This window comes from Podarcis raffonei, chromosome 12 (genome assembly GCF_027172205.1).
Source record: "Podarcis raffonei isolate rPodRaf1 chromosome 12, rPodRaf1.pri, whole genome shotgun sequence".
Lineage (NCBI taxonomy): Eukaryota > Metazoa > Chordata > Lepidosauria > Squamata > Lacertidae > Podarcis > Podarcis raffonei.
In genome coordinates this window covers 23,532,281-23,560,116 of record NC_070613.1, presented here as the reverse complement: position 1 = coordinate 23,560,116, position 27,836 = coordinate 23,532,281, and the positions used below count along the sequence as shown (strand labels likewise).

The 27,836-nt window shown below is 40.9% G+C and overlaps 1 protein-coding gene across 1 annotated transcript in view; it reads left to right on the top strand.

Moving 5' to 3' along the window:
- The window catches only part of MALRD1 (MAM and LDL receptor class A domain containing 1), a 224,678-nt gene that overhangs the window by 182,128 nt on the left and 14,714 nt on the right, over nt 1-27,836 (top strand). The window contains exons 37-38 of the mRNA XM_053409891.1: nt 21,808-21,890; nt 21,983-22,079. Of these exons, the coding sequence (XP_053265866.1) occupies nt 21,808-21,890; nt 21,983-22,079 (180 nt within the window). The remainder of the gene's footprint in view (nt 1-21,807; nt 21,891-21,982; nt 22,080-27,836) is intronic.

Here is a 27,836-nt window from a genome sequence, read left to right as displayed (position 1 = left end):
CCCAACCTCTAGATTATACACCTCTAGGAATTAAATAATGTGAGAAGCGGTCCTTGCAGAACTATGTACCTGTCACCTTGGTCAATTTGTTAATCGCAGTGAAATCAGTAGGATGTACTTCTAATAATGTCTTCAGTATCAGGGCATTAGACTGTGATACAATAAAATTGCACTCAGTTGTAGATATGTGCCATAACTTTTAACAGGTGGGATGAGACACCCCTGATGTTAAATATCAGTGCCATTTATTTTATGGGACACTAAAGTAGGGTGAATACTAAGCAGCAACTACCCGTGAAATACATTTTTAGCAGTCATTCCATATAATCACAATTTTCAAAAATGCACAGAAGGTTCATTGAATGAATGCAAATAATGATTAAACTTTGAGAAGGCAGCAGTCTTCTCTCAGACCTATGACTAACAGAAAAGCAGGCTACATTTCTTGAGTAAATTTTGAGCTTTGAACGTATTTACTCAAATCTGCTTATTTGAGTGGATTTTTAAAGAAAATTTAATTGGTAGTGGAAAAAGTCAATAACGGTTTCTAAAACGTGATCCTTCTCATGAATACTCCTGCCATTAGAGCTTTGAAGTTTCGAATTGGGTTGCTTCATCCTCCTATCGTATTTATGTTCCCATTCCTAGCTCATCCCATTCCTAGGTCTTAGAGGCTGTTTACAAATACGAAATATGTTTCTCAACATCTAGTGTCCTAAGGTAAAGAGTGTAACAATTCATTCAAAATAATCCAACTCCATTTTCTTCCTAAACTCCATCTTTTTCTGAGCCAACAACAATTCAAGGTCATGTTTTTCTGTAACTTTAGAAAAGAGGAAATAGCTTTGTGTTGAATAGTGCCGTAGGAGCGGGACTGTTATTGCTTTGAAGATCTCTCAGATGACTGCTCTCTTTGGGGTGGCATTTTTTCTGGAAGGCCAGTGACCAGATTTAGCCTATCAGTCATCCCAGAGCCAGCACTGTGACCCAGATAGTTACCACCTTCCAGCACGGTTGATAGCTGGGTCATTTCCTCTCTACAAAGAAGTACAAAACTTTTTTTCTGAAGTAGTTTCAAAGTCAAGCCCAGCCACTGATGAAAGCGATATGCATCTTTTCTTAAAGGATTTTTGAAGCTGGGAGAGGCGTTCACCCCTGCTCGGAGAGTAACCATAGCAGCACGTTCTAAATATTTACTTAGGCACCCTTGCTTGTATTTTATCAGCCCTGTCGGATTATGCGGTATCAGAGCCGGAGATATTTTTAGCATCTGATCCAAATAATTGAATTCTTAATGCAAAAGTAGTGCAAGCCTGTTCGACAAGGAAAGGAAATCATTAGAGAACAGGGAAAGTGAGAGTGATTCGAAAGCCTTGGAAGATGACTGAGGGAGAATTCATCTTGCAGGGCTGAGGTTTGCAAATCCCTTTACAGGACTCTGGGGTAGGCTGCATCAGTACTTGGGATGCTAAAAGCATACTGTGGGTTGTCTGATAAATGCCCAGCATTTTCGCTTGGATTCCCACAATTTTAAGTTGTATCCAGTGAGGCAAAAACACAGGCCTGTTTATAAGGCAGGATGCTTCTCCTGAAAGAAGGCAGATGACTGCAAACAGTGGGAAGAACCAGGATGAGGGCCTAAATATACACCTTTGCATCCAAAGTGGTCATTAGATCTTGCAAAAGTTCTTCTCCCATGATGATTTACATCCTCTCTCAATACAATTAAGGTTTGGGTCAACGAGGCTTAGGAAGAAAATAGATCTTCACAGGGCAGATTGCTCTTAGGAGTGTTGGCTTTATTGCAAAGGTTAACCAACGTTCTAGGAAAAATTGTTTTCTTCGAAAGAAAAATTACAGAAGATGTGGAAGAGGCTGTTTTGTGGGAGGAGAAAGGTAACTCTCCTTGTAAAGGAGAAGGCTGGTTGATTATTCAGTATTATTTCTTCTGTGCAATTACAGGAGATTGTGGAAGAAAGTTTTTTAAAAATACTCGGAATCATGCAATGGGGGTAAAAAAGTCAAAGATATATTTTTCATTTTGCATGCAAGGGAGAGGAAAAAAATCCCAAATAGTTTTTTTAAATGCATTTGGGACTAATATTAAAAATGGCAATCAGACAAGAGATCAGTTGCAGACAATATTAATTTTAAAGAAGTTTTCCTTATGTTTTGACCTAATGTTTGTTTTTCAGCCAGTTTTCTATCCAACATGTGTGCCAATAGGAACACAGGAACTGTTGAATATTATCAAAATAAGCCCATGAACAATGAAATCTTCTGTAGTAGCTGGATGGTTCTTGTTGATTTTAATGGATGCTAATATAAAGCCATACCAGTACGCTGCAGCAGCTCAGGCAGAAAAGGTCAAGTGCAAAACCACCGGGCTGTCCACTGCTGGGTTCAGGGTTGAGCTTACCTCCTCAGTGCAAAGTGGCCATGAGTGGTGTGGGGTTTTCTCTCTCTTTCCATTAACTATTTCTCCAGTGCTCTGCCTCCTTCCTCACACTTCCTGAACCAAAAAGCCTCATAGGTGGAGTTACCCCACAACTTATCCCCTAGGCTTTAACTGAAGCATGAGAACCCACTAAGGCTGGCTACCGAGCACCTGAGATCAATGCACTCACTGATTGTGTTTCTAGGGGAAATTCTTCCTTTTTTACCTTTAAAAAAACAAACATTTCTATGTTCATTCTGCGGGAGTTGACATTTTTCCGCAGAGCCTGCAAGACAGAGCTGTTCCACCAGACCTTTGGCCAGGGCACAGCCTGACTCCCTCCTTTGGCAATCTTCCCAGAACTCTAGCCCAATGGTTGCCATCAATTTAATTTGAATTAATTTTATAATTAAATGATTTTAGAATGTTGTATTATTTTATTGTTGTTAGCCGCCCTGAGCCTGGCTTCGGCTGGGGAGGGTGGGATATAAATAAAAAAATATTATTTATTATTATTATTCATTTCTTTGAATGTAAAAAGACTTTACTTTTAAGAAATAACAGTGAACAGCTGTTGGGAGCATGGTAGACAATCTCCCCAGCTTCTTGCGCCTACAAGTCCCACTGAAGTGCCCTTGGGTTCTCAAGAAGCATGGGGAGTGAGGAAGGATAGAGACTTACAGAAAAACAGAAAGGTGATTTATAGAATTAAAGAAGGGGTGTTTCCAAGAATCCACAGCCACCTCAGAGTAAGGTAAACACACCCAAAACTCTGAGTGTCCTATGAGAATTTCAATGAAATTTTCTCTCCCCTTTTATAATTTTTGAATGCCATTTCTTATTAATTGATGGAGAATATTAAACACACACACGCACACACAGAGAGAGAGAGAGAGAGAGGAGGAAGAAGAAGAAATGACTCATTTTCATTGATGCAACCTCCATATGAAAGAAAATCTGTGGAGGTCGCACATATGGTGCAGATCAGTGAAATTTGTCCACTGAGTGCTACCTAGGAAAAGTTGGGTTCACTCTAATCTCATTGTAATCAATGGCTCTCATGCTGTTTAATGTGCTTCAGAACCTACTAGGTTTCATGGGACTTAAGCTTGTTTACCTTATCTTGATTATTCCTAGTGGTTGGAGGTTTGTTGTAGTGATTATATTTGATAGAAAGCATTAAAGGCTTTCTGTGGACTCCAGAGTATATATGTTTCTGATATGGCTGTATAATATTCCAAAACGTGATTTCCAAGCAAATCTATACCTGTACAGATTCTAGAAAATCTCATATTTATTTGTTTTTAAGTGAAGTTTAGGGTTGTTGAGCCCAAACTACTTAGCTGGGTTTTCACATAGAACAAATGCAAGTCTGTGAGTTGAATAACTTTATGTAAAACAAGCAAATCCCCAAATGTTTGTCTTTTATGCAGTTAATACAAAATACAGTACTACAGTACTAAAGCTTTCCTTGGTGCTCAGTTTGATTGGCTGCAGCTATATCTTTGAGAAAGTCACTTGCTGTTGGGGGGGGCAAGAGTGAGGATTTGCACGGAGAGAAAAATGTATTATCATCTGCTCTGTGCTTTAGGGCCCAGTGTCCTGACCTCTGACCAGCCTGTCTGCCCCTATTAGACTCCCTGTTGGTTCAAGAGCTGCAGGCTTCCTTGTGCTCCTCTGATCCTTTTTTTACCATTCTTCCTGCTCAACCAGCATGAGCTCAGATATCTGAGAAATAAACTCTTTATGCCGTTGCTAGGTGGCCAAGGAACTGCCTAACACATGCAAAATCTAGCAAATTAAGTAAAACTTCTTGAACTTTTCCTGCCAGATTATAGTGTTGACAGACTGGTACTGCTCCTCGAATTTTAATTTTTCACACACACCTTTTCTCATTACTTAGTTGTTTTTTTGTTTTATGTTTGCCATTGTGCTAATTGGCTACCAGTCTACATTTCTTCTAGAAAAGTTGTTGCTATCTATGTATTATTCCCACACAGAGTTTTCTTATATATGAATTCATCACTCATATTTGTTCCATGTTTGTTTGTTTGTTATTTATACCCTAGGCTGAGAGAAATGTATACACAGAATAGTCTACAGATCACATTTTGCTGCTAGGGATTTTTGTTACAAATGTAAATATATATTTGCTGTGTAACAGCAGAGAAATTATGCACCGAGTGGCTGATCACTACATTTGTTCACTGATAACTTGTTCTTATTGTCAAACCAAAGCAGCAGTGGAATTCTAACTTTGTTTTTAGTAATTACCCAAACCGAATTGCTGTTAAAATTACTTTGTAATGTTCATCTCCTCCCAGCCTGGGACAGACTGCATAATCTTGGCAAGCACCCATCCTTAGACACCCCTTCAAGATAAAGTTTGAAAAATGTGCCAAATTGCAAAATTCAAACAAGATTCATAGTAAGCAATGTAAATATCAGGATGCATACATAGGATTACAGAAAGTTCCTTGTTGAACATAGTGTAATAATGTGGCTTGCTGCTCTAGTTCTCTGCGGGCAACTTATAATATAGCAAGAGGTGCAAATGTCAGGCAATACTAAAGGGATGATAATCATCCCTGACAAGAAAAATCATATACTGCAATGGCTGTTGATGATCTTTCCATTAAAAGTATTTAAATGCTGGGTCATTAACCTGACACATTACTGAATTTTTAAAGCACTTTTCAGTGGAAGTCTCTCTAGTTAAAATCTGTTCAGGCATTTTGGATATACATCTGTATTGCCGTTACTATATTTCTTTCTTAATTATCAACTTTTTAAAATGTGAATCAGTTTAATACACCTATTTGAAGTTGGAAACTTGCGTGGGCACATATAGTAGTAGGAACCATTGGTGATTACACAAATCCATGGAGTCCGTCAATGGCTATTAATCATACAGGAATGCAGGAAGCTGCCTTCTTTCAAGTCAGATCAGGGCTGGGTCTAGACACATCAAAGAAACGTTTCAGTTAAATACATTGTAAACTTTGTATGAGAAATCGGGTTGGGAAAAACAGGACTCCACAGCGCCATCTGGTGTCACAGTATTATAATGCATATACAACGCATATAAAGCACTTTTTCTTTGCCAATGTAGCTGAGTCCTAGGACTGGTTCATCTAGCTCAGCATTGTCTACCCTGACTTGCAGTAGCTCTCCAAGATTTCAGATGGGTTTCCCCCAGTCCTACCTTGAGAGAATGAATCCGGGCCCTTCTGCATGCAAAGCATGTGTTCTGCTTCCAAGCCACAGCCCTTGCTCCAGTCATGATGACCATCAGCAACCTAATGGCTAAGAAGTATTATGTCTCTGAATGTTACAGAGTACTTCTTACTGTCCTGGTTGTGGTCATTCCTAGTGGTTGGCTGCTATGGGCCACAATTGTGTTCATTCATCATTCAAGAGAGGCAAGCACACTCTCTACCTTATTAGATATTGTACATGACCAAATAGTGGAGATCTTGTGTGGTAAAGCAGACATTAAAGTGTAGTTCCCTGTGTTGTTCCTCCACCCCATTTTTTAAAAGTCTAAAAAAGTCAAAAGAAATCTAATGAGACTTCAAATCTTAATGTAAGTATGGTGTAGAGGCAGAGGGAGGAGAAGCTGCTTAACCCTTTCCCCCTTTGGTGATGCCCATATTTAGGCATTCCGTAACATCATGAATCCATGGGATAACTCTAACCCCTAGACATCGACAGTGTGCTAGCCACACACACTAGGCCAATCCTTGATGAGCATTAGAGGCCTTTATGTAAGTGCATCGGGCTCCATCCATGGGGTCATACATGCACACATATGTACTCATGTTCCCTCTCTTCAGACTGACACCAATTACACATTGACTGGGAAGGTACAGCTATCATGTGCATCAGCATCTATAAGTCAAGGCTAGCCTCTGCAATCTCAGTAGTCTTTCCACACATTTGTTACCCACTGAGTTTGTTTTGTTGGAATCCCTAAACTGGTTTTCTTCCAGAGGAGAAGCAGCTTGGAACATGATTTTGAGTAGAAAAGTGGCCTGAGGACAAGAAGATAGGAATTTCCTCTGCTTATCATTCCTCCATTTAAATTTGCAGCTTCCTGGGGCTGGTTTTTTGGGTGTGGGCGGCTGGCAGGCTTGTGCATCGTTTGGCCCTTTATGAAAAAGACATCTTCCTATGCCCACTAGGCCATAAGACCAGTATAAGAAATGCATTTGTGACATTGTTTCAGGAATCATGCAATCCAGAACCACTGGCATTTTGGCTTTAACATTAGTGGTTTGTGAACTGCACACAACATAGTACAAATTCTTTATGTCTCACCAATGGTCATGGAATGTAAATAGCTGACATTGCTGCTTGCCTAAACGTAATCCATATTGTACTAACACGCACCACACAGTTAATGCTTTTAGACTGTATCTTCCATTTCTCTTCAGATTGTTCAGTTGGCAAGAAGGGAAAGTGGTTGTTTAAAAAACACCTCTCACTGGTCTAAGCTCTGTCTGTCTGTCTCTCACCCCCCCACCCCCACCCACAACAAACTACAATCATAAGCTATTCATATAAAGGAAAGGGTAGAGTAAAGGTTGTTGGATTAAGAACTGCCCTATTCCATCTACATTTACTTTGGGGGCTGCTGACTAGGAAATGTCACAAGAAAATACAACGTATGCTTAAGTTTTGTGTGTTTAGTTAAGCCATAGTTTTAAGAGCTGGGGAGCTGCTTGCTTCTGCCAAAAAAACCCACCTAAAAGTAAGCACATCTGCTCTAACTTTAAATGGGGGTGCAAGTTATGCTTTCCTAATCACAAGATATATGACATACCTGTGGTCTCCATGGATTAGTTCCTGGTTCCTAAGCACTTCAATTCCAGTGAAGTCACCGCCTACAATGCATTGTCTGGGCAAGCCAAGCTTTTGGCAGCCGACTCCTGAAAGAAGGCTGAAGCCCAAACCATAAGAGCCATGTCATCAAACAGTTCAACTTCCTTTTTGCTGTGTGGGTGACCAGAGAAACAGCAATGGGGCTTTTTTGATTGAAACCTCCTGGCTAGCAGCTTAGTTGCAGCAGGCGCATTAACAAAAAGGCACACTAGCAAATAGAAGCAGGAGCTGATGCAGTTTCACTGCTGAGCAAAAATAATTATGTTCAAAAGGGAAAGCCCTTTTTTGCAGTAGACCACACTGCTTGTAACATTTGCATCTTCCTCCTCCTCCGTGAGTGGTAGTTATAAGAAGAGCCCTGCTGGATCATATACCAAAGGCATGTTCAGTATTCTGTTCTCGTAGTGGCCAACCAGGTGCCTAAGTCCACAAATGAGATATGAGCATGAGAGCACTCTCCCACTCATGATTCTTAGCAACAGGTGTTCAGAGCAGACTATCTCTGATGCTGGAGAGAGTTCCCAGCCAGCTAAGGATGAGGGAGAAATGTGGTGTTTGTATTTAAACGAGAATCTACCTAATTGACACTTCTCAAACTAATATATGAACTAAGACACAATAATCCATTGAAATTTGCACTTCTCCAAATGTTGTGATGCAGTTCTCCAACCAAGCAATGTATCCAAAAATGCATGTATTAGTAGAAAGTTTGCATAAAAATGCACATCTTAGCAACACTAGCATACCAAAATGCATTTTATTAGGGGATATTATGTGCCACAAAACCCCCTCTTACAGTTCCCATGGGCAGCGGTGGTTGTGGCATGGCCATGGCCAATGGCAGGGGATGAATCCTTTGCTGTTGCTAAGAATCATGAGTGGGAGAGTGCTCTCGTGCTCATATCTCATTTGTGGACTTAGGCACCTGGTTGGCCATTGCAAGTTGGATGACATGTCTCCTCCACTGACTATGTGGGGTGATGGAAAGCACACAAAATTCAAACGGGTCATTTTTAAATTTAAAAGGCCAAATCATGGGCAAGCTTAGGGGTGGGTCATTCCAGGTAGGCCTGAGTGAAACCTTACCCTGCCTGGCTTCAAACTGGTCTACCACCTGCCTTTTTAAACCACCCGTACCAAAGAAATGCTTATTGGTTAAAACTGCACACACACATGGAGAAAATTGCAGTAAAATGATGAAGAATTTTCATAAGGATTTTTTCATTTAAAAGATTCACAAATTGCTGCAGAAACTGCTGGAGAACTGAATTTAAGAGAAAAGAGAAATTGGGGAGAACCAAAATTGCCAGGTTTATCCATCCCTACAGTTAACATAACTAATAGTGATTGAAGGATGCTTGCATTGTTCTTTGGGTTTTTTCCCTGTACTACTTTTCCGAAATGGGATTTATCTGGCCGTTACTGATTGTAAACCCTTCTGAATGTATTTGGCAATATATTTGAAATGTGTTATTAGGCTTGCATACCTGAAGCTTCAAACCACTCACTCATTTTATGCCCAGAGGGAGCTATTGGAAAGCTCTGGACTTTAATCAGCAGAGCTCTCTCTGTTCTTTTGACTCAAAGTTCTCCTTTAAATGTAAAGCAGTACATGATGTAAAGAACCTGTGCTGCTTGTTGTATTAGCTCTAGGTAACAGAAATGAAGGAAAAACAAAACAATCTGGGATGACTGCCAATTACACCACTGTTCCTTTGGTTCTGTTGTCCTGGGCTAAATCTTTCCCATGTGGAAGTCCTGGGCCACATAGGTAAAAGCTAAAGGACCCCTGGATGATTAAGTCTCATCAAAGGTGACTATGGGGTGCGGCGCTCATCTTGCTTCAGGCTGAGGGAGCCAGCATTTTTCCACAGACAGCTTTCTGGGTCATGTGGCCAGTTTGACTAAACAGCTTCTGGCACAATGGAACACCGTGACAGAAGCCAGAGCTCACGGAAACACTGCTTACCTTCCCACCACAGCGATACCTATTTATCTACTTGAACTGGCATACTTTTGAACTGCTAGGTTGGCAGGAACTGGGACAGAACAGGAGCTCACCCCGTTGTGCAGATTTGAACCGCCAGCCTTCTGATCAGCAAGCCCAAGAGGCTCAGTGGTTTAGACCACAGTGCCACCCATGTCCCATGTGGGCCACTTAATGCTATGCTAAACAAAGGAAATGTATCGCTCCCAAAAGAGTACAAGTGGACACTCAAGACAAATGTAGAAAGGGGACTGAGGGGCTCCCTCATGATTCTTACAGAATTTTGAGGCCAGTTAAACCTGGCTTCTTGACAAAGGCAGGTGGTACTTTGGACCAAAGGTGAGAGAAGTTCCATCTCTGTAAATGATCTAGGTAGTTGATGAGAAATTTAGCTAGCAACTGTTTCCACATCCATGGATATACACTTCCACCGTAAAAGACGTGGCTCATTCCATCCAGTTGGGTTATTGTTGTTGATGATGATGTTTTTAAGGAATAAACTATGGACCAAACTACAGACCAAATGGCAAGGCCTTGTGGATCTAATTAGGCCTACACACCACAGGTTTCCCATTGCGAGAAGTGAGGTTACAGGGAACCAGACAGAGGGCCTTCTCAGTAGTGGCGCCCACCCTGTGGAACACCCTCCCTTCAGATGTGAAGGAAATAAGCAGCTATCCTATCTTTAAAAGACATCTGAAGTTCAGAGAAGTTTTTAATATTTAACGCTGTACTGTTTTTAACACTTGATTGGGAGCCGCCCAGAGTGGCTGGGGAAACTCAGCCAGATGGGCGGGGTATAAATAATAAATTATTATTATTATTATTATTATTATTATTATTATTATTATTATTATAGATGATGCTTCCAGCATACCTTAACATTAGATTAAAACAAACATAAATCAGTTGTGCTTTTCCTCTTTATTCACTTTGCTATGTAGAAATTGAAAAAAGCTGCAGTTTGTGCACGTAAGGCAGGATGTAGAAGGCGCTCTACTTATTAAGAGTTCTACATCTTGTTCAGGGGCTGAAGTATATCTTGTTTTATGAGATATTGGATTTCATTTTGTACAGTCGGGCAGTAAATTGTCTAAAGAGTGGTTACAAGTGATGAAAGCAAGGTGGATAGTTCGTTGGAAGAGTGATAATAATGTACTGTTTGTTGGGGGAATTAAATATAGCATTAGAATAAGGAAGCCTTATAACCCTCACCCTACTTGTTTATATTCTCATAGTATAGGGTTATATTATGATAGGTTCTCTGCGTACAGAATAGCAGCTACGCTTTATTTCCCCCCCTACAATCTTCAAAACCCATTCAAACTATTTTCGCTATTTTGACTTGAAAGATTCCATTATGGAAGAAATCCATATGTCAAGAACAGTGATCTTCAGCAGGCCAAGAGCTGGGATCTACCTGAAAGCCCAACCAGGAACATAGAACCCATATTCAGAATCTCATACATAAGGGTATGTAGCCCAGCAATAAACTGATGGAAACTGTCCTTCCAACAAAACAAAATGGTGGTGGTAGCAACACTTCTGTGTCCCAACCAACCCACTGACGATCACTGGCCTAGAAGCGTCAAGGGCACAAAAGTTGTTTCAAGTAGAGAGAACACAGCAAACCACTTTTATGGAAGGCATATTGTCAAAGTAGGAAGAGCCTCATTTAAAGAGATATGGATGAAGCAGTAAAACAGAAACTTTATTTACCATAAAGATGTAATAGCTATGGCAATTAAAGAACCATTTCAAATCCTTGGTATACCTGAAACTCCTGCTTTTAATGACTGACATCTCCATTCTTCTATAGTTTGAAAGAAAAAGAAAACCAGATGCTAGGCAAAACCTACTTAAATACATGAGAAGCTCAAGTGGTCATTTGTGATAGGAATATTTCAAAAGCTGTCAAGGAAATAGGTGGTTTAAGAACTGTTTGCAGCACCAGCTTCATTGATTCCTCAAAGATGGCATAATATTGTTACTTGCAGAGTTCAAGGTAATATCCAGCCAAAAGCTTTCCTATACCACTTTAATGATAAGGGCTTACCCCAAAGAATCCTGGGAATTGTAATTTGCTAAAGGTTCTGGGAACGGATAGGCGACCCTTAACAAATTGCAGTTCCGAGTATTTGTTTAGAGGAGCTATGACTGTTAAAATTGTGTAGGTGTGGTTTAAAAGTGTGATGTGGGTGTGAAGCAAGTTTTTTTTGGTTCAGCCCTAATTTCAGCTTCATTGAAGTCCAGGTTGCTATGAAGGTTTGACAAGAAGTAGAGTGAGTTTCCCTTATTCTAGTCAAATGTTTAAAGAGAGCAGTTCAAACATTGTATAAATAATCCTTTTATTTAATATTCAGACCAATTTTTCATGTAGAAAGGGGGGGAAGATCAGTTCAAACATCATGTATAGATATCTAGTAATTTCATATTCAGGCCAGAATAAACTGATTTATTTCAGGTATTTGAAACACTCTCTCTCTCTCTCTCTCTCTCTCTATATATATATATATCACAGCTTACTGTTCTTTCTGTAATTGCACTTTCATCTGCCTTACGTAATATCAGGTGAGGAAAATAATGACTCCCTACCCCCAACATGGATATTTCTTACCCATCCTAGATTGAAAAATGCAGAAATAGAAGCATTCTCTTCCCCCACCACCCAGCTACAATTAGATTTGCAGTCTGCATACTCACTCAAAAGAGGTGAAATGTGTTAATTCTACTGGATGTGGTATACATGTAATATACATATGCAGCACAGCAACATTGCCCTCTTCTGCTTGAAACTGGACCTGCTCCACTGGCTTTCATCATTTCCCTTCCTGTTGATGCCCAGCGACTCAAATGTTGTTGGCCTTGGCCTTAAACAGTTTCAGCTTATACCCCCAACTTTGTTTTCCCCTTTGTAAGACTTGGTTGGTGTGAGTTATGATAGATATGAGTGTTCTAAACACCAGTTTATAAAAACAAACAGATCTTTAAATAATTATACTTCCACACAAAAGTGGCCATAACAAATAGCCAACAGCTGACAATATATTTGTCCTGGTAGGACTTGGCTGAAGCCTCTCTTTTTTCCTAATCCTCTTTGCTTCTCATTGTAGAGTTTTACTCCACCATGGCTGCTCTGGTATTTACAGAATGTTGTGGTTTCTTAGGTCAAAAGCTGGAGTATTTGTATCTCTAGTCAGCTTGTCAGTCAAAGAAGTGCAAATCCAATCATGTAACACAATTCAACACCAGGTGGTTGGGGGCACTTGCATGCATGGGGTTATGTTGCATATAATTTATTTTAGTGGTGGTGCATTTGGTTTGGAGTGCTTCGAAACGCAAGCTCGTCAGTTCCAGTGCTTATTAACAGAATTGAGACAAAGTTAGCAGGGCCTTCCTTACTCCAGTCCTGCAGTTTCCCCACCTAAAGGGACAAGTAACTCATCTTGAGGAAAGAGGAGGCAGAGGCGGTCAGCAGTTCAGAGGCTCTGGCCAATTGTCTTTCCTCACCAGGCTTTATGTATGTAGGTTCAACCCATTTTACTGCTTTCCTGCTACCCAAGGAAAGGGGATGTTAAATTACTGGTTTCCTTTCATTATAGTGAAACAGCACTGTTTTCCTATAATAGAAGTAAGGAAAAGGTTTAGAAAGAAACCCAATCATTTATCATAATGCTACACAATACACACTTGGTTGATTGGGGAGTAAACCCCATTGGATTAAGTAGGATTTGCAAGTAAACATGGATGGGATTATGCTGCACAGGATTTGTTTTTATGTAGAGGAGGAAACCAGAAAAGGTGTCTTTCCTTCCTTTGCATCATTTTGTAAAATGTGATTTCTAAAAGAAGAAGCCTCTCATGAGGGGAACATACAGCGTTCCCCCTTTATCTATTTGGTCCAATGTAAAAAAATAAAACAAATCAGCCTCAGACATTATTGTTTGATGTTGTCTTCTGTGGGAGTAGATGAATTTACGTTTGCTTGGGAATGACAAAATGATTTATTCTCTCCAATATGTACTGCAATCCACCTGGCAGAAGTAATGTCCTATTCTGGCAAGCTCCAATTGAAACAGGCCATTTCAGCTGATAAGAATACCACACTGAGATTTGGAGGGTGGGGGCGGATAAGAGAAAGAAGCGCAGAATTATATCACAGAATTGTTTTTAGGACATGTGTGACATAATGCATAGAATGAAATACCATCATTGTTTGAACCTATAAAATAACAGACTGATTAATGTTATCAAGGCCTTGCAGATTCATTCATGGGGAAGATATCCAGAAGGTAAACAACAGTGGGAAGCTGATACTTAGCATCCTTTGACTGGGATGAATGGTCATGTTCAGCTTTCTAGCACACTATAGTGCAGATGTGACAAAAGTCTCTGAATATTGCAATATCCTATCTGCTGTATGATTATTTAGCAGGTAATAGAGCCATGACTGTTCAGAAGGCAACTTTATTAGGGCAACTCGTGCTTATAACTCAACTGATTTCAATTAATTTGAAGATCAGGGGTGCAGGGCTGGGGGAGAGAAGCAGATTACATAAAAAATAAACAGTGGTTTCCAGAGTGGTAACTGTGTTGGTTTCTTGCAGCAAAAACGACAGACTGTCTTGTGGCACCTTTAACTAACACGTTTATTATGACAAAAACTTCCATTGATTAGAATTCACTTCATCAGATGCATGAAGTATTATCTTTCATTACAGACATATATTCAGAGAGGCTTTTGCAGAGCACTGGACTTTGAGGGGCAGGGAGAAAACTGTAAACAGCATAAATAATTGTGACATCTTATAACTGAAATCACTAATGAGAACTGGGGTTTAGGAACAGGATCTGCTGAAGAAAAAAACCTGTGTTATTATATTATGCAGGTAAAATAGGTGAACTCAGGCTTTGCTGATCAGGGTCTAGTAGGCAGATGGGTGGCTAAGTTTGTTTTTATTTTTCCCAAATGAACTCAAAAGCCGCCTTCCATTTGCTTACTAACTTAATGTTTTCAGATATACATAACATGAATTTGTGTGTGTTCGTGCTATTGATATTAATTTTTGTATCTTTATTTTAGATGTTATGATTTATGTGGAAATTGTTTCAATTTGGTTCAGTTTTTTTGATGTTTTACTGTTCATGGGTACTTTTGTTGTGTTTGTAATTATGTAGATTTTTTCATGTTGTATGTTGCCTTGAGCAGGGTTTTAACAGTGCAAAGACTGCATGCAAGTAAAATTATGTATGTATGTATGTATGTATGTACAGTAGTCTGTTAAAAATATATATATTGTTTTTAGAATAGTTAAAGCACGTATACAAAAACATACCCTCCAACCTTTCTCCGATGAAAATAGGGATATCCCATTCCATAATGATAATTTTACTATTTATACCCCACACATCTTACTGAGTTGCCCCAGCCACTCTGTGCAGCTTCGAACATATATAAAACCTAATAAAACCTTAAACTTTTTAAAAAAACTTCCCTATACAGGATTGCCTTCAGACAGTGCAGGGGCTGGATAACTCCATACCCTCTAACATTTCTCCAATGAAAAAGGGACATCCTAAGGAAAAGTGGGACATTCTTGGATCAAATCAGAAACCGGGACGGCTTCTCTAAATCAGGGGTGTCCCTGGAAATTAAGCAGACATTATATAAGATAGCAACCTAAGTGCATCTAGAAAGTTCCTGACTATGATGATAACAGGCTAGACTGAGGCAATTATAGATTTCTAATACAGATTCAGAGGTTCGTGCTTATTCTTCAAACTAAGCAGTCCCTCTAGACTTTTAAGAAGCAGTCTTGAACAGTCAAATGATTGTTTGAAAGCCCTTCCAGTGTTAATTAAAGGACTTGCTTCATTTAAATGTAATCACTGGTGTTAATTTTTAAAGTTCCTTCAAAAAGGCATTACCTTTAAAGGGGTGTTTTATTAACCCTGGTTATTGCAGGTGCGTGCACATCTTTATTCCATTTGTGTTTCTGCTTCTTAAACAAAAGCTGCAATTTTAAAGAACTTACTGAAACTTTAGGAACCTAAGAATACATGACACTTGGGGGGGGGGATCAGGAATTCGCCAACTTACATGGTCAATAAAATAATTCATGGAAACAATCCTATGGCCAAGATTGAAATGAACAGCTTGAAATTCAAGTTTCAAAAATTATTTGACAAGGCATGGTGCTTTCTCACTTCTATACTTTAAATCCAAGCAGCATTTTATTTGTGCCCTATCACATTTTGGGTGGCCAGCATGCACAATATTTAAAATGATACGTAAGTAAAATAATATTCAAATGCAAAATTGTTTAAACTTGTCTGGCACAGCAGGTCCTTCCATCATAGACTAATTTCAGGGAGGTACAAATGATGCATACACAGAGTATACGGACTGTGCACCAAGGGTTGGCACTAGCGAGCAGCCAGTTTAGGCCCTGGCCAAGGCCCAGGAGCTCTCAAGAGCACCCTGCCCTAGACTCATCCCTACCGCCCCACAACCTACTAGCTACTCTCCTCCTGGACTGGACAGTTTGGGCTGCACATGAACTTGTGTGGTGTAGGCTCCCTTGAACAGGAAGGATTCATCTTACATTCCCAGCTACTTCCCAGCATGAACTTAGTTACCATACATTCTATGTCTGCTAGTTTTATGCTAAGCAGCCACTGTCCATATGAACCAAATCACGCTAATTCTAGCAATCATACTCCACACACCTTCCTGCCAAATGCAATGTGCAGAAGGAAGCCAACAGATATCATAAAACAGTAGAGTTGGAAGGTCTCCCAAGGGTCATTTAGTCCAACCCCCTACAATGCAGGATTCTCAATTAAAGCATCCATGACAAATGTGGCCATCCAACCTCGGCTTAACAGTCTCCAAGGAAGGAGAGTCCACCATCTCCGAGGGAGTCCATTCCACTGTCGAACGGCTCTTACTGTCAGGTTATTCCTGGTGTTTAGTTCGAATCTCGTTTGTTATAACTTGTTATAACTTGAATCCAGTTCAGGTCCTACCCTCTGGAGCAGGAGAAAACAAGATTGCTCCATCTTCCATGTGACAACCCTTGAGATATTTGAAGTTGACTATCATATATCCTGCCAGCCTCCTCTTTACCAAGCTAAACATATGCAACTCCCTCATAAAGCTTGGTTTCCAGACCCTTCATCATTTTAGTTGCCCTGCTCTGCACATGTTGCAGCCTGTCTATATCCATCTTAAATTGTGGTGTCCAGAACGGGACCATAGAATTCCAGGTGTGGTCTGCCCAAAATACCCAAAATCCAGTAAAGGGTCAAGGTAGTGAAGGCAACAGTAGCTTTTACAGTCCTTTTTCTTCTCTTTCTTGAAGGGAGAGTGTTGAGCTGAAAATAATCCAATGGGATCTTTTCTTCTCCTTCCCCCTTCCCTTCCCCCACGGTAGCTTCTTGAGAAATAACAGGAATTATTTTTCTCATCAGGCCAGTCACCAACACTCAGCCAGCCTACATTATATACCTGTTGTGAAAGTATAAGTAAAGGTTAAGGGACCCATGACCATTAGGTCCCGACTCTGGGGTTGCGGCGCTCATCTCGCTTTATTGGCCGAGGGAGCCGGCATACAGCTTCCGGGTCATGTGGCCAGCATGACTAAGCCGTTTCTGGCGAACCAGAGCAGCACACGGAAACGCCGTTTAACTTCCCGCCAGAGCGGTACCTATTTATCTACTTGCACTTTGACATGCTGTCGAACTGCTAGGTTGGCAGGAGCAGGGACCAAGCAACAGGAGCTCACCCCATCACAGGGATTCGAATCGCCGACCTTCTGATCGGCAAGTCCTAGGCTCTGTGGTTTAACTCACAGCGCCATAGGAGACACAAAATGGCTGCAAAAGGAAATTTACTGCTTGTCTCTTAGGCGTAAAATTTTGGTTCCGTTAACCAGAGTGGTGTATCTTGATACTATAAATAGCCATATTTTTCTCCCCTCACCCCTCAGATGAGTGCAGACCCAAGGTTTCAACCACTCTTAATCTGGCCTGATTATTGTGTGTTTTAGATACATAAATCCCCCTTGTGTTCAACTGAGCTTACTCCCTTGGCCTGTAGCCACTGGGGGTGGGTCATTGTGGACTGCTTTCATTTTTAAATGTTTTTTTTTAAAAAAAAATCATGTTTTTACTATTTTAGCTTTTCAAGTAAAATGGTATTGAAAAACATACAGTCAGAAAAGTGCATGGAGTGGGGTCCATAACTCTTTAGGACCCCAGGGATTACTGATTGCTTGGTGAAGAAGAAGAAATGAAACCTGCTCCCACTTTCCAACATTCTGCCAAATTGCACCATTATAAATCCAGCCCTGTGGGGAGTCAACCATTCTTCCCACAGTGTGACTGTGGCTCCCAAGCAGATTGGAGAAAACGTTTTGGCAGTTGGATATACGGATATGTACGATAATGGAGGAGCCCTGTTGGCTGGCTTATCTCTCATCTGCCATATGTTGTCAGGAAAAGGATGTTCCTTGTCGGGATATTGAAATATTTTGTGTATAGAAATGGTTATCTTTGGGCTTCAGTTTGCAAATGGATGGCGTTTTTATGATAAAGCACAGTTACAAAAATGTGCTGCCGCTAGTTAGTCATGAAGCAATTAGTCCAGGCAAATTAATTGCTTGTATTTAATGTGGAAATTTTAGAGCTTTGTGGCCTAGGGGATTTCCTTGGTAACTTCTGACAATTGCCTGCCTTCAAAATAAATTGGACTCTGGCAAGGAGGCTTATTAAGGAACCTTTCCTTTCCTTGCTAGTGTAGAATGAACAAATTCCACAGAGGGTACATATTTGATCACTTCCCTGGAAGGTCTTTATTCCACAATATTACTTGTGTACCATCAGGCTGCTACTCAAGACACTGAGCCCAATAGCAGTAACTTGGGTGAAAGAAGACAGCTCATTTTCCTTCCTGATTTTAAAGAGTGGTTCAATGCAGCCCAAGTGTGGCAAGAGAAGAGCAATAGTTGTTGTTGTTGACCAAACTGCTGAGGGCTGCATGTACCATCCATTGCTTGAGTACTGTTTCTGCATACAAATGCTCCCAAGGAGAGTAGCTGTCTTAGTCTGTGGCATCAAACAGATAAAAAGCACTGTGATAAGAGAGGCTAACCTTGTAAGATAGGTCATCATTGTTATCCCCAAATTGCAGATGTGCAAATGAGGCTTAGAGAGAGTGACTTGCATGATGCTAACTTAGTGAGTTCATGGCAAGTGTAGGTTTCAAACTGGGGCCTGTTGTGTTGAGGCGTAAGAATTCATAGGTAAAATCTTGTGTTGCAAACTTGGAATTGGGCTGGATCACCTTCAGGATATTTTCCAAATAATGTGCTTCTATGATTGTAAGAGTGGGGGATTTAGACAAGAGGTAGACTGCTGAAGTGGTCAAGTTGGTTGGACAAGTGTGCCCAGACACATTTCCCCACACTATTTGTTGGGGAACTATTTGTTGCCATGGGAACTATTTGTTATATCTTCCTGAATTACTACAAAGTAGGCAGAGATTGTTCTGGAAGAGACATGCCTTTCCTCCTTACCCCACTCCCACCCAAGGACCTGCTGGAAGGGGCAAACTAGGTCTGAATGTTAGAAGAACCAAATGGAGAATATGGCATTTTTTGAGGCAGAACAAAGCTGGGTTTCTTGGGGATCTGTAATCTCCTTGCAACTGACTTGTCACCCTAGAGTTTTGATGTGGGAGTGGTGGATTTGGCAATCTATTGGAGCCTTAAGATTCACCTCCACCTATGCTCCACCTATTTATTTGTTGTAAAGAAACCAAAAATCTCCAGTTCCCTCCTTCCAAAGAAAACCAAACCTGAGAAGGTACCCCTGGAACTTCCCACAGCTCAAAGAATTCAGGTGAGCACAGAGAGGGGGAAGAAATAGTATTCCCTTCACATTTAAAAGTGAACTTACTTAATTCACCCTTCCCAAAACAAGAGGTGGACCCAAACACAGCCATCCTTTCAAATTCACACTTCTCTGAATTTTGCAGTGCAATTGTTTTGCAGCCAGTCATGGGTACATTAGAAGAAATTGACACTAAAATGCTGACAAATTTTTGTGAAGACTGTCAGGACTTGGAAGATGATGAGAGGCTGGGGTGTGTGTGTGTGTGTGTGTGTGTGTGTGTGTGTAGGATCAAATGCAGCATTTTGAAACAAAGAGGGACGGAGAGAGAGAGCTGAGAATTAGCTGTTGGCTGAGTGCCTCTTAGGGGTGCAAGGTGACTTTCTATGGAGATCTGCTGAGAACCTGTATATTTACTGCTTGCTTCCACTGATGCGCTACCTGTAAATAGGCCAAATACAGCAAAGAAGTCCTAAGTCTCCAGTGAGCTCTCCTCCAAGTGAAGTGGAACATGTGTAGTGCTGCCTCTGAAATTTTTCACCGCTTGAAAAGTATGGAGTGTATAACAATATTATTTGTATTTGGCTTAACTGGGCCCTCATGCCTATCATCTAAAAGCACAGACAGTGGTGTCATGCAGCCCCGAATATTGTGCAACAGCTCATATATCAAGTTGCTGCTTTGTTATTTTGCAAATCAAAGGCTGACAATTGCAGGTTTGCTGCCTATTTGAAATGGTTATCTAGAAGAGTAATCATATGGCTAAAAAAAAAAATCACAGATCTGTATTTTCTCATTTTTCATTGTTGTTTTCCCCTCTACATCTTTCCTCTCTCTCTCTTTTGCCTCTCTCGCTCTGATTCTTTCCCTGATTTCATCACTGTTCCACCCAATCTCCTGAGATCTAATTTCATTGCTTTCCTTACCAGTTTCCAGCTTTCCAGAACTGCAGCTTTTTGTCTTCTGCTTGCTTCATCTTTAATCTGTGCATCGACGTTTTTTCCACATTTAAAGAAACTCACTCTTTCGTTTAAGACTAGATACATAATAGCGGTGGGATTGTCTTCCATTTATTTATTTATTTTTAAAGATCTGTTGTCCTCTTACCACTTGGTCATTGCGAACCTTATTTCTGAAGACCTTAATACCCAGGCAACATCATTTGTCAGTTTTTTCTGATACGCAAACCCCAGGCTACTGTATGAAAGGCTATGAGGTTGGTATCAGTGCTTTGAATTATGCCTGGAAACAAATAGGAAGCCCATGAAATTCTTTCAATGTTGGAAATATATATTCCATGATGCTAGTACCAGACAAGAAAGCTTGCTCCACATTCTACACTAACCAAAGTTTCCGAGTAGTCTTCAAAGGCAGCTCCACATGCAAAATATTGCAGTAGTCTGAACTGGATGTTAGTAGGGCATGGACTACTGTGACCAAGCTGTTTCTGTCCAAAGGGGGCCATAATTGAAGCACTAGTTTCAGTTAGTAAAAGGCTTTCCTGTGTCACATGCATACTCCTTAAACATCCAAGATAAGGGCCAAGTCTAAAAGCACCCTCGAGCTAAGTGCTTTGGGGCATGCAACCCCATCCAAAACAAGCAGAGTACCATATCTTTGGTCAAAGGAGTAAAGAGTTCAGAGCATCTTCATCTTACCTAGCTTTAAAAAGGCAGTGAAATTAGAGAAAAGTGAGCGTTACAACCAGAAATAAGAGACTTTGGGGCTTGCAATATGGTGGTTGGTTGCTTTTCAGTCTTGACTGAGGCTCTGTAGGACTAGAGCCTCTTTACTAATACTGTGGTACCTCGAGTTACAAACACCTCAGGTTACAAACGCTTCAGGTTACAAACTCCGCTAACCTGGAAGAGTTACCTCGAGTTGAGAACTTTGCCCCAGGATGAGAACGGAAATCGTGCCCCGGCGGTGCAGCAGCAGCAAGAGGCCCCATTAGCAAAAGCACGCCTCTAGTTAAGAACAGTTTCAGGTTAAGATCGGAACTCCAGATCGAATTAAGTTCATAAGTAGAGGTACCACTGTAGTGTGAAATCACAACACAGGGTGTTTGTATTAGCACAGGTTGCCAGGACATTGTCAGCACAGCAGTAAGGGAAGATGCAAATACTTAGGTATAAACCGTGGGATGTTTAAATTGGTATAATTTGCTGCCTAATTTTGGAGTGGCAATTGAGCAAAAAAAAAATTAAAACCCTAATGTTTCCTGGAACGGGAAGTAAAACAAAAAGAGAAACAAGATTTGTTCTTTTAATTAGTAAACAAAATATTTTCTCCATTAGCTCCCACATAGGTCCATGGAACTGGCTATGGTGATGAATGCTATCGTGTTCTGCTTTCCTGCCCTTCCAGTTTGTTCTGGACATTTAAGGTGTACATGTTAATTCTGAGCTAGATTCCAAGCAAATCTTATTCACACATTTACATGGACATTGACAGATTATGTATTGCTCATTTCAGTTGCATTATTGAACTTATTCCTTGTGTTTTAAGTACTAGGCTCTGTTTGTGCCACATTATATGTTATGGTGCAGATTTAATATTCATTTTCTCATGTCTGACAACAACCCTCCCCACCCGCCGTCACCAGATGTGAAAAGGAGTGGAAGGGAAACCGTTGCCACATGAAGGCTAAGTCTCCTCCGACTCCATCTTCTGGTTCCCTGCAAAATGGTGAGTCCAGTCAAATCAATAAAATATCTTCAGGCAATTTTGTGGATACGTTTCTTTGCTTATTTATCTCATTCCCTTGCTTGTCTCTGCAGATACTTGGACTGGGCTAGGGATTGGATTAGCTTTCCTGTTGATTGAAATTGCAGTCGCTGTTTCATGCATCCTTTCAAAGAGGAAATTGCCAAGAACGTAAGTGAAGTCTTTCATTGTGTACAAAGAAAATCAGGCCCCGGTGTGGAACAAAGCAGAGGGAATAGCAGCCCATTTTCTTAGTTCAGCTTTTTAATCTTGCCTCAGGGCTGTGCACCAACAAGAATACTACAAAAGTTTTTCAACCCTAGACAACTTCAAGTGGATAGAAGGGTCAAAGGGGAATAAGTTGAAACTTGATTGCTTGAGCACGAGTGGTTTTAAAGACACATTAAAGCCCCATGCTCGTAGAAATTCAGCAACATTGATTTTAGGGGCAGTTTCAAGGGATAGTTGTGGCATTTTGCAAAACCTTTCCAAAGGCAAATCAAGCAGCAAACGAACACTAGCTTCTACAGTGTCAGGGACCAGGGACCATCATGGGGTGATGGAGGCGAGGACTCCGAACCTGAAACAGAAGGGCACACAGGGCCAGCCCCAGAACCACTGTTACCAGATGAAACTGCATGGCTGTACCCACCCCCCAAGGTTATGGCATTGCCTTCCTCTAACTCAAGAGGACTCCATTGCAGAAGGTTCAGGAAGACCTGAGGCTCCTCTACAGGAGTAGGAGATAACTGGAGAAGGGCTGGCCCCTTTCAATAAAGCAGCATCTTGCAGCACAGATGCTGCTAGCAATTGGACTGCTAGCAATTAGTCCTACTGCTGCAGAAGGACTCAGTTTCAGCTTGTTCCTTGCTGGAGCAACTTCGGACTTCTATATATTCCCAGAGCACTGCCTGAAATTTGCTCTGCTTTACTCTCAAGCCATGCCAGTGTGTGCTGAATTGAGTCTGTGAGCAGTCTGCATGCCAGATGGATCTCGCAGTCAGCTTTGCTTATGCTAGTAATCAGAGAGTGTTTCAAAGCTGGGCACATGCATATGTTTCAAGGTTCAATCTTCTGTATCGCTAGCTGAAAAGATCTTAGGTGGCCCAACTGGGAAAGACTAAGACACTGGCGAACAACTCCCACTCAGAGTACACAATACTGGACCAACATGATCTGTTTCGACATGATGCAGTTTTGTGTTCACACATGCTTGGGGAAGGTATGGTCATTGCAGGTCATCTGTTCTGTCCTACTCTGTTTTAGTTTCCTTTTTGAAATTTCCCCCTCTATACACCTACCTTAGGTTATATCCTTTCTGCATAATCAGTCAAAAATGTGCCTCAATCTCTCAGCCTAATTTACCTCAGAGTTGTTGTGGGGATAAAATGGGAAGAGGGGGAGTTGTATGCACAACTTGGAGCTCCTTGGAGGGAAGGTGTGATATAAGTGTGAAAATAATAAATAAATAAAACATTGAGCTTCACGAGGTATAGAAATATGTGCTGCTGTGACATCTTGAGCATGTTTTTGTCAGTGCTTGATAAATGAGAAGAAGTACAGGTGCATTTATTGTGCAGCAATGCCTTTTGGAAGTATGGGATTATACTGCAAAGGAAAATACCAGGATATTTTTTTCCTTTAGCTTATTCCTAATTCTCTCCCCCCCATTTATGGTGGGGGGCTGGGGAGCAATGGGAACTATGGAACAGGGCTTCTGTGAGTTGATGTTGGTGAGAGAAGTGTGTATCAGAGGGTGTGTATCAGACAAGGATATGGAGTGTCATCATCGCCAAGGAGGTTACTTGCTATATAGATTTAAACTTACAAAGGACTCTTGACCTCCATGATGTCAAAATATAAATTCCAAGTGTGTAGGACCAGCTGTATTGATAATTTCAGAAATTATTTCCTTTGAAGTTTCTTCTGTGCCTCAGAACAACATCCAGCTCAGCAAAATTTATAACTGACAGAAACCCAAATAAATCTATGCACATGATAGTGCTCTGATGGCTTGAGGCAACTGGCTGGCGAACATAGCACTGTCATTTACCCGGGAGGAACATCTGACCTAGGAAATTCAGCTTCAAGGCTTCGTGCCAGAGGACAAATTCACGTAAAAGTGTTGTGTGTCCATATTTCAATTCCACTTCATGTATTTTACTGGTGAAAAAGTCAATTAAGATAAAGTTTTGTGAAAGTCTAGTCTACAGCTATTGCGCCTCTTGAAGAAAAAGTGACTAATGGAGTAACGTATGAGAAAAGTGAAGGTAATGTGATGAAAAGCAACTTGTATGGAGATAAATTCATGCAATATGCAATACAGAAGGATTGGGCTGGGCTGGGTGGTGGACAGCTGTCTTGAAGGGTGCTGTGGGTTGAAGTTGGTGGTTAGGACAGACCAGGTGGAAGGCTTGAGAAGTGCCGCAGAACATAGGATAACCTCTGGATACAGGTACACGGTAAAAGGAAGACCTTATTGTAGTCTGTTACAGATTCAGCAGTTGCGACTGACCCTTCAAATGTATCGCTAATGTGAATGCCCTATTCAGAAGTGAGCAGTGCTATTTTTCTAGAAAAAGAGGTGCCAGAACTCACCATGAATACCTCCCTTGCTTGCTTATAATGGCAATGGCGCCTACCTGAGAGGTGCTGGAACTGAGTTCAGGCAAGTTCTGGCTGAAGAAAGTCCTGGAAGTGAGATAAACTTACAGCAGGGGTGGGGAACTTGTGACCTTCCAGCTTTTGCTGGACTGCAACTCCTGTCAGCCCCAGCCAGCATGCCCAATGGTCAGGAATCATGGGTGTTGTAGTCCAGCTGCATCTGGGGTTCCACAGGTTCTTTACCCCTGACCCCTGGCTTATATGACCCTAAAGTATGTTTTTGAAAGAATCAGGCTATAGTGGTTGGCAAAGAGGTTGAACTGTTGTTTTATGTTGAATTACCATTTCATACAGGTTTGACACTTGCAGTGCTAAATATTCTTCATTACACCTGGTAAGAGTGTAGCTTCCAAAAAAGCTTCACGTTAGCTTCTTTTTTTGTGAAATGCCAAGTCTTCAGTCAGTCATCTGGAAAAGTCGTTTGCAGGACTGGAACTCTTCCTGGATGTAACTCAACAACAGCCAACCCTGTGGCTTGGCAGAAGGACATGTCTTTGTCTCAATGAAAAGCAGATATAGGAGTAACCCTGTTGCTTCTGGTTAACACAGTGAACAAACTTTTTGTTCAGAAATTCCTAACTGGTTAGAATATCAAGGCTTTGCATATTAATGATGTCTAAACTCTAGAGATTTCGTTTTGGAGCAAAGGACTAGAAAATAGCTAGCAGTCAGCAGCTGTTTACCTCTTTCATTGGCGGCTGTCCTCATTTGACTGAATGAGGGTAAAGTACTTTAATGTCTTTCAGCTGATTGGTGTGTAGGAGGAAAATATTTGTGTCCATCCTGCTTTCATTTTATTTCAAGCTTGAATTAAATGCAATGGGGTGGATCAAGGCTAAGTTAGTTGCGCTTCTTTCGTATTAAAATCAATGAGATTTAAGCTAAGTCGTGACTAAGTTTTATCAATGATTTCAATGGGAATTAAGTGCCACCAACTTCGTCCAGATCATGCAAAGTTGCCTTACACCAACTCAATCCATCTAACTAAATCAGTACTGTCAACACTGACTGACAGCAGCTTTCCCAGCCCTACATGGTGACACTGGGGAGTCAACCTGACACCTTTTGCATGCAAGGCATGATGCTAGGTAACTGAGCCAAAGGCCTTTCCCTAAACTAAAGATGCCAAAACAAAGATATTTTATCCAACTTAGCTGCATCAATCATTGAAGCCAATGGCTATGAATCTAATGAACCATCTCTCTGAATGCACATTGTTCTTCTGCTGGATAAATCACTCTGATCTGGAGAACTTAAGCCAAACCAGGAGCAGGACATTGATTTAAATGGGGAAATTGCAACGTGCCTCTACCTTTTACAGTTTTTAAACACAACTGGATTAAATTTGCAGGTACGCTAGCCTCTTCTGAGAGAATGAAGCTTGCCAAATTTCAGACAAGTAGGCCCATCAGATTTTGTGCTGGGCACCCCGGGCTTTACTCTGTTGGCAGATGGGCCTGTCAATTATAGTGCTGGCTTGCTTTCTGACACCATTCCTTCCATCTTTGTGTCTTCTTTAGAAGGAAAAGGCTCCAGAGTATGTTGGAAATAATTGTAAAGTTAATTATATCATATGTAAGAAAAAATACACGCCCAAAGCTTCAATTCCCATGTGTTGTGTTTCCATCTGTATTCACATATTTTGACTCCCACTTAGTTTTAAACAGATTGCAGTGCACCCCTGATTTATTCTTTTTATTCAATTTGAATTCAAAGCTATGAAGAGCATAGCAGGTTATAAATGAGTAACAATATCTTACTTCCAGGTAGGAAGGAGAAAGCACATATTATCCTCTTCTCTGAATAATCACTTTTATCTATTTATAGTTTCTTCAAAATCATTTATTGTCAGCTAGAAATCTGCTTCACCATCTAGCTAAGAGAGCTTTAATTCATAGTCCCCTTAGTCTTTTCCCCAAAGGACATGCCTTGACACATATTATGTGTTTGTGACTATGTGTGTGACAAAATGCAGAGAAATGGCATAGAATGTTCTTTTGCTATTCAGAAGCAAACAACAAAACCGTTTGTCCTTTGAGATGGAGCTGGGAGTGGCAATAATGAGCGATATGGAGACCCCCAGTAGAAAATGATATAAAAGGGCAGAAAGTGCCTGAGGAAGAAGTGAAGTGTAGAAGGAGGTGGACCTGGCTATGTATTAAGAGCCTAATCAAGCAAGAAATATAAAGGTACAGGATTTCTGAGCCAATCAACAAAAGCGCCACTTGACTTGACTGGAGTCTATCTTGACCCATGTTTCATCAGCTGAATGGAATAAATGGAATAAATAAGGTTCCTTTTTCCCCAGCTCAAATCGTGCGCAGCAGAACTTTGCACTGATAAAAGAACATGTTAGTTATATTTATGGAACCTTCTGTGCATCTTTTAAAGTTTGTATCTGAGGGGTCAGTTTATTTCATAGGTTGGTTGGCATCCCCCCCCCACTTCAAAGGGTTTTTCTTGCTTATTAGGTGATATCTCAAGTGAAGGTGAGATGGAGTAGGGGCTGGCTTCTCCATATCTCAAATGGCAGCAAGCTTTCTCCTACTTTGTTTGCCATCCTACATGAGCAGTCTAGTCCAGAGATCCATGTGCAGCAAGATGTAGGATCCTGATTCACATCAATGGAGGGGCTGAATCCTTGTGCACAAAGGAATTGTACACCAGGTTAGGAACACAGGAATCTGCCTTATGCTGAGTCAGGCCATTGGACCATCCAGTTCCATAATGTCCACACTATATAGCACTATTGACCAGTGCTTTACACTGTCTCATATTATTAACAAATATATCAATCAAAGCAAATGTAACCTGTTTGCTCCATTCATTGACCTATCTGCTGCTTTCAACTCAATCAATCGTAACAGACTGTGGGAGAAATTCTCAAATGCTAATATACACCCACGACCATTATTATTAATTCTTGAACTGTATAGTGGTACCGAAACACGAGTCAGAGTAGGCTTAAAGGGAGGTCTCTCGGAAGCATTTAAGACACCAAGAGGCGTGAAACAAGGCTGCATATTGGCTCCCACACTTTTTAACTTTTATATAAATGATATGGTGCCACAGCTAACACAGGTGCAATCCCCCTCCCCATCAATTAGTAATAGGAAGATATCTTGCCTGCTGTATGCAGATGTGTTGCTCCTATTACTCTCCCGATTAGGTCTTAACAATCTGCGTACAGCTTTCAGCAGGTATTGCAAGTGGGAAGAGCTCATTGTGAATTACTCCAAGACCAAAATTATGGTCTTTGGGAAG